Source organism: Cyprinodon tularosa, unplaced genomic scaffold (assembly GCF_016077235.1).
Source record: "Cyprinodon tularosa strain WSP-4 unplaced genomic scaffold, ASM1607723v1 ctg287, whole genome shotgun sequence".
Lineage (NCBI taxonomy): Eukaryota > Metazoa > Chordata > Actinopteri > Cyprinodontiformes > Cyprinodontidae > Cyprinodon > Cyprinodon tularosa.
This window is the reverse complement of record NW_024038993.1, coordinates 1,307,454-1,315,583: the sequence shown is the minus strand read 5'-3', so window position 1 is coordinate 1,315,583 and position 8,130 is coordinate 1,307,454. Positions and strand designations below refer to the sequence as shown.

At 38.0% G+C, this 8,130-nt stretch overlaps 1 protein-coding gene across 1 annotated transcript; it reads left to right on the top strand.

Annotated features, from left to right (window-relative positions):
- The first annotated feature begins 508 nt into the window (after window positions 1-508).
- Window positions 509-6,890, top strand: panx1b (pannexin 1b). Its single transcript, XM_038290698.1, has 5 exons — window positions 509-911; window positions 2,904-3,025; window positions 3,335-3,534; window positions 4,944-5,445; window positions 5,525-6,890. Exons 1-5 carry the CDS (start codon window positions 731-733, stop codon window positions 5,666-5,668), a joined length of 1,149 nt encoding a protein of 382 aa, XP_038146626.1. The 5' UTR covers window positions 509-730; the 3' UTR covers window positions 5,669-6,890.
- Window positions 6,891-8,130: the final 1,240 nt, after the last annotated feature.

Sequence of the window (8,130 nt, the reverse complement as noted above, 5' to 3'; positions counted from 1 at the left end):
CCTAATGTCCTGATAACACCATACACTGGAGATTTCCTCGCTCTACATGTACATGTTTACGTTTTTTTTTTTTATTCCTTAAATGAAAAACAAAATATGAAATCACATAATTTAAATTCTGTGTTCACTGTAATTTGCCTAATATTAAATTACTCATTCCATTATTTTAGGGTCCCTCTATGAGACTCAGAGGCTGATAAAGTAATTTCTTTATATACGGTATTAAAAAATCAGATTGGGTTTAAAGTGTTGCAAAACAAAACATAGACATTTAAATATATTGAAGTAAATTATTCTTCTTCCATATAAACATTCATTGAACTTAATGTATTTGTTTTTAATTATTTAATGTATTTCCTGCTTCTTTTTTTAATTAAATAATTAAATATGTATTGATCTGGTGTCATAATGCTTTATATAGGACTGTGGTAGGATCAAATGCACTTAAGAGAACAATGGCGCCCTCTGGTGGCTCCCAGCCAGAACAACCTTGGGGTCTAATTCAGTAACGGGACAGCAGCAGGTTAATGCATCATTCAGCGCCGTGAAAGGAGCTCTATGAACAATAGAGTTAATCCGTGCTTTAAATAATAATAATATTTAAATTTTTTCCTATGTGCTTTCCTCCTTAACGGGACGAAAAGTGAGATTGTGTGAGATTTATTTATATTTATTTAAAAAAACAGAGTAGCTCCTCCATCTGCCTCACAGCTTTTTGTCTGCGACCCTCATGGCGATCGCCTCTGTTGCCACAGAGTACGTGTTTTCGGACTTTTTGTTGAAGGATGCTACAGAGAGAAAATACAAAGGAGTCCGTCTGGAGCTGGCCGTGGATAAAATAGTCACGTTTCTAGCGGCGGGTCTGCCTTTGTTTCTCATCTCGCTCGCCTTTGCTCAGGAGGTTTCTGTAGGTGAGTTGATGCATTTTGAAACGTTCCACCCTGGAACATAATAAGATCTATATAAATGTTTGAATAAAACAGATAGATCCAAATGGTTATAAGCTGTAAACAGAAGCAATGAATAGGTGTTATCAGCTGAAACAGTAGTGTGAGAAGGTGTGGTTTTTGGTCTCCACCCTACTCATAATCACACAAAAAAAATTTCAATGGAATATTTACTTTCTTCTACTTATAAAACTTATTTTAGATTAGAAAATGGTACAGTGAACCATACAAAAAGACACAATTTGTGCTAAAAGGAATAAACAGTGTATTCAACTCAGTATTTAACATTTCATCTTCTTTTCTGATAAAAGACAAACCAGATAGTAGAACAATCAGGATGGAACTATTACCAGATCTCCAGCAGGCTGATTTGTCCGTTAATGGATAAAATGTGATGCGGTCAAAATCCATTACTTGGTCAAAGTGCCAAAGACTGCTCTCAAAAGATGTGGCACATAGATGAATCGATTTAGACTTAGTCAGATTGAAATGATAGCCTTCCTTGTGAACATTTGTAATTTTCATTTACTTGATTGAATAGAAATAGGTTATTTTTTTTTAAAGATATAAAAGATAGAGATGCACATTTCATACTCTGTTGACAACATTTACTATAATTATATTATCTCTGCTCGTAGATTATGGATATATTGATGGATGGACTAATTGAAGGGTTGATAGTCTAATGGATGTATAAACTGACAACGATGGATTGATAGACCAATGAATGAATAGATGGACAGACTAACGAATGGATGGATGGACAGATGGATGGACAGACCAATGAATGAATAGATGGACAGACGGATGGACAGAACAATGAATGATTGGATGGACAGATGGATGGACAGACCAATGAATGAATAGATGGACAGATGGATGGACAGACCAATGAATGAATAGATGGACAGACCAATGAATGATTGGATGGACAGATGGATGGACAGACCAATAAATGAATAGATGGACAGACTAACAAATTAATGGATGGACGAATGGATGGGCGGATGTAACGCCAGACCAATGAATGAATGGATGGACAGGCTAACTAATGGATGGATGGATGGATGGATGGATGGCCAGACCAATAAATGAATGGATGGGTAGGCTAACGAATGGATGGATGGATGGATGGATGGATGGATAGATGGATGGATAGATGGATGGATGCATGGCCAGACCAATGAATGAATGGATGGACAGGCTAACGAATGGATGGATGGATGGATGGATGGATGGATGGATGGATGGATGGATAGATGGATGGATGGATGGGCAGATCAATGAATACATGGATGGACAGACTAATGAATTAATGGATGGATGGACAGACGGATGGACAGATCAATGAATGATTGGATGGACAGACTAAGGAATAAATGGATGGATGGATGGACAGACTAATTAATGGATAGATGAATGGATGGATGGACAGGCAGACTAATGGATGGATGGATGGATGGAAAGACAAATAAATGGATGGATGAACAGACAAATGGATGGATGGAATGATGGATGGATGGACGGATGGATGGACAGACTAATTGATAATGGATTTGTGGGTGTACACATTTACAGAGATGCTATTGACTCGCATCTCTGTGTTGTCCAGTGTGATCAGTCTAAAGTATGAAATATGTGTAGAAAATTAAATGATATTCATAAATATTTTGAATCAAAGTTCTGGTACAGCCATGGACCTGGAGTCCAATAAACATTGTCAGTCTACATCAAAATTTGTGAATATCTGGGTCAGGCTTTGTTCTCTTGTATTCACTATAAAATGAATGGGTCCAATTTTAAGGACTAAGAATGCGACAAACAGCTCAGTAAAAAGACTTAGGCCATGAGTAGAAAACAGAGAAGACTAATGATAACGGGTAAAATCTTGTTTTCTTCATTTGATCTTTTGAACCAAATCCCCACCTGCTCTGATTCACTGTTTTCCTCTCTCAGGGACTCAGATCAGCTGCTTTGCTCCCACCAACTTTTCTATGAGACAAGGGGCATATGTGGACTCTTTTTGTTGGGCTGCAGTGCAGGACCAGGGTGACAGTTCAACACTTTGGCTGCATAAGGTAAAGAGCTAAAGCAGAACTATGAAGTCAGATTTGACCCAAGAAACTGAAGTAAAAATTAAACTGCTTATGCTCCATAAAACAGTCTAACAAGTCTAGTCTAAGTTTGCATGACATCAGCATTAGCAAATGTATAACATGCTTTAACCACATTTGAAGACCTCCATAAGATGTTTAGATATATCTTACTGTATAAGATGAGGCAAGGGTGAATAAATCCAAGACTTTAAGAAAAAATTAATAAAAATGGAGTTACTCTTTGTTTAGTATAATTCTACTCTCCTGTTGTTCTTTCTCTGGCCGTCTCAGTTCTACCCCTATGTCCTTCTCCTAATTGCCATCCTGATGTCGGTTCCTGCCGTGCTCTGGAGTTTCACTGCAGCTCCTCACCTGTCGTCTGACCTCAGCTTCATTATGGAGGAGTTGGATCGATTTTATAACCGCACCATAAAACTGGCCAAAAATCTGGCATCTTTAGATGACAAGGATGCAGCGCAGGGCAACCAGAGGTAGATAAAATACAAGCGTTGGTAACCTGATGCTAACCCACAGAAATCATTGTGTTTTAAAGGGATTTTATGTGACAGACCAACACAAAGTACTGCATAGTTGTGATGAAAGTCGAAATAGTTGTCATTTGTAAATAAAAAACGTAAAATTCTAGGTTTGCATTGCATTCAGCTCCTAAGAGCCAATTCTTATTAGAACTTCTTTTCACTGTTGTAAATCTGGGGTATTTTGGGGTATTTGTACAACTACAAACAAATTCTTACCATGCATACTCTTGTCTTTTCTGCCTCTAGTGGGTTTTCTCCCACCAGAATTTATGTCATCCTTCTTTCCACGAAGTCTGACTAGTTTCCCCATCCCTACTGAAATAAAGGATTCCCAGGCATGATGCTGCCACCACCATGTTTCATGATAGGGAAGCTGTGTTCCGGGTGTAGCAGTGGCTGAGTATACATTTCCAGCACATTGCAAAGCATTGCATGATGTTGCCACCACCACGTCTTCTAAAAATAGTATTTTCCAAAAAAGATTAGTTTTGGTATCATTTGACCAAAGCGCCTTCTTTCAACTGTTTTCTGCACACTGCATACATTGTTTGGTACAAACTGCAAACCAGACGTCTTATGGCTTTCTTTCAACAAGTAGTTATCGTTTAAAAGTTGGGTTGTGGAGCACACAACAAACGGTCCTGTCAGGAAAATTTCCTCTCCTGGGCAGGAGATTCTCCAGAATCCTACATTGTCACCATGGGTGCTTCTCAGGTGAATGCTCTCTTTGCTCTAACCTTCAGTGAGTGTGGACTACCATGTTTGGTAGGGTTGCTTGTTAGATTGGTCTTTCAAGTTATTTCTGGATAACAGGGCCACTTCAGGATCCAATGGATTCTATATAGGGATATTAGAATAAAAGGTATTAAATGATGATGATGATATTGAGTTGTTTGAACAGAGAAAATACAATAGCATACCTCTGGCTCCTAATATAGACCATTTATTAAAATACTTTTAAAAAATCACACATTTGTTTTCATCATACATGCACTTACACCATCACGCACATACTTTTCAGATCAACTGTACTTTTACACATTTATTACTAATGGGTGAAAACTAAAGCCATTTTTCTGTCAGATGTGGAAAAATTAAGAAGGTTGTACGTGTTAGAATACAAATTCAGGTCTTTTTTTTTGTTCTGTAAAAAACCCCTTCACTTTTATGTTTCAGTAGTTGTTGATCTGTCACATAAAGGTCCGATAAAAAAGGTTTGTTATTCTAAGGAATACTTAGCAAGGAGGGTGCTTAGTAGATATGGTATCCAGTTGTTACGGTTTGTTGTTTCGTTGCTGTATTACATTTAATGCAAACGTCAGTCTTATGCTTTATGCAGCTGCTCCTTTTCCCTGCTGCAGTGCTTTGGACCTGGCTGAGGGCTGCTTTAAATACCCTCTTGTAGAACAGTACCTAAAGACCAAGCGCACCTCCTGCAGCCTTGTGGTCAAATACATGGCATGTCGGGGCCTGACACTGCTCATCCTCCTGCTGGCGTGCCTCTACCTCGGTTACTACATCTTTGTGGCTTCGCTCACTGACGAGTTTCCCTGCGACCTGCGGACAGGTGTGCTGAAGAACGACAGCGGGGTGCCATCTGCAGTTCAGTGCAAGCTGGTAGCAGTGGGCATCTTCCGGCTGCTCAGCTACATCAACCTGAGCGTGTACGTACTTCTCGCTCCTCTGGTGGTGTACGCGGCTCTGGGACCGGGGCAACAGGGCTCTGGCTTTCTCAGACCCTATGAGATGCTACCTGGATTCGGTGCCCTGGGCGAAGTTAAACCAGTCTACAATGACCTCAGCATCTACCTCCTGTTCCTTAAGGAGAACCTGAGTCAACTCAAGTCCTTCAAGTGTCTGCAGGCGAGTTCCTGTAAAGCTATTAGTAGCTGCTAGATTTATTTGTTTATTTTAACAAATCAGTTCTATTTCTCCTGTACAGGTACTGGAGTTGTTGCAGCAGACTGGTGATGAGGGCTTTGACACAATGTGCCTGCTGCAAACGCTGGGTCAGGTGAAAACGGACATGTTGGACAGCAACAAGATGGGCTCCAACAAGAATGTCAATGAGACAAATATGCCTTAAGAGCCATTCAAACTAAACTTTTGGTGGGCAAAAGTTTAGTTTTACAGATTAGATGGCTAATGTCTGAATAATGAAGATCAGGGGAAGAGAGGAAGTGGAAGGAGAACCTGTGCACTTATTTTCATTTAAGATGCTGGATGTGTAGATTCAGATCTTCGTAATAAGGATAGAAGTCACTGTATAGGTAGTTTGATCAAAATAATCTTTTGCTCCCTTGCGGGTAATTTAATACAAGAATACATATGTTGGGTTTAAGTTACTACTGATTTTGTATGTTTCATAAACTGAGTCTGGTGATTCAATTGAACTTTAGGTGCAGTTATATTTATCATTTAATAACCATATTCTTTGTGCTTACAAAACTCTTAAACAAAGATAAGGTCTCCAGGCATAAGGAGCAGCATGGCAGAAGATACTGTACACTTATTTACAAGTTTTATTTATCTCTGTGTGGCTCTTGCTCCCTTGTACACCAGTTTTGGCATAAAGCATGAAAACCTGCATGGGCAACATAGCTTTAGATGCTAGACAGACTGTTAAAAACATGCTTTGATTAGATGTAGCTTGACAGAAGCATTTCTGTATTAAGAAAGTTGTTGATTTCATTCATAAAAAAAAAATTACTTTAAAGTTCATGTACATGACATCATGCACACTCCCAAAACAATGCAACTTGAATGAAAAGTAGCAGTAAGAACAATCCTATATCCTAATTCATTTTGCAACTGTGCATCAGTTCTGTTACAGTATTTACGTCCATCTTTTCTTAACTTCCACATTTACTCTGATTACATTTTATATAAAGGTATCATATAAATATTTCAATATCGGAATACTAGCATTATGTCCATGCAATTACATTCATACATCCCTAGCATTGAAGTTTTTAGAATGCGTTCATTGTTCTTCACTCTTTCCACATATTAGTTCATTTAACTGTGATGGTCAATTCCATTATTTTGGAGTTAAATCTGTTTTTGTTTTTTTTAAATTCCTTTTCAGGTTATAGTTCCTTTAAATGTTGATTTTGTATCAAGGGGACATGAAAGTCAGAGCAGCACATCACTGCCAGAGTCAATGTTGCCATATTTTTTTTCAGGAGGATAAAATGCCAGATTTGTAATCTTGAGCTTGAGGTCCTCTTAGTTTCAAGTGCTGTTATAAGTTATGTTGGAGCCGACTTTGTACTAACAGATATAATAAAATCCCAAGGACTAACAGCAACTGTTGCGTATGAATATGAGTGTAATATAAAAACATACATAGTGGGTTGTCATGGTGTTCCATCAGCGCTGTATCAGAAGCAGAATTAGCAGATTAAGTAACTGAATGGTCACTGAAAGCATCTGTAAGGTTTACCAAAGTCTTCTGCATTTTGATCCAGTTACATTTAGCAGATGTCAGTCTGTCCCAGAAGTTTTTCTTTTTCCAAAGAGACAGCTTCTTTGTTGCTCTCACAACACCAGATCAACATCAAATTGTCTCTGGATTACTTTTTAATTTTAAAAATACCCTCATCCACCTGCTGGATTCCCGAGCAAGCTCTGCACAGGCAAAAACTTAAAAATCCTGGACATCTTTAGCTTTATTGTTGTGACTATCTACTGGATGTTCGTCGTAATTCAATTGATGGTTGATGGTGGTGCAATACTGCTAGAAAAGAAATGCTTGACTGTAAAACCATTTTATTTTTTATTTTTATCAAATACATAATGACAGCATATGCCAAAAATGGCATGCGCCTCTCTCCTTTAAATAGACTTTCTGATTTCTCAGATTTAGTCAAAGTGAGAGAAATATATCCTAACCCGTTTTATTAACACGCATGAGTAAAAAAAAAGGCAATTCAAATGCTACAAACTCTTTATGTAGTATAGCTAACACAAAGCAGGGTAGACCTTTCTGCTTTTAGTATTGATGCAACTGATTGCATGGCATTAAATAACTCCTTGTGGGAAACTAGACTACATGCATATTGCCATTATAAAAGAACTATAAAGGATGAGACTCAAAAACATTTTAGTCTCAAACTTTTGGCCACCATCAATTCAATTTAAGGCACTTTACAGTTCACCAGATTAAACAGTCAGATTGAATAAAAGTTTTCTATCTAAGGAAGACCATATGATTGTATCGACTCATTGACTCGAAGGCAATCCCTCACACTAAGCATGCTTGTAGCAACAGTGGAGAGGAAAAACTCCCTTTTAACAGGAAGAAACCTCTAGCAGAACCTGGCTCAGTGTGAGAGGCCATCTGCTGTGGTTCAGGGTGACAGAAGCAGAGACACAAAAGGGTTAGATTCATCTGGATTTATTGACAGATATAGCTGAGTATTAACAGTATAACAGCGGAAATTAATCCCATGCTGTCTAATAATTCTACTGATTAGGAGCATATATATATATATATATATATATATATATATATATATATATATATATATATATATATATATATAT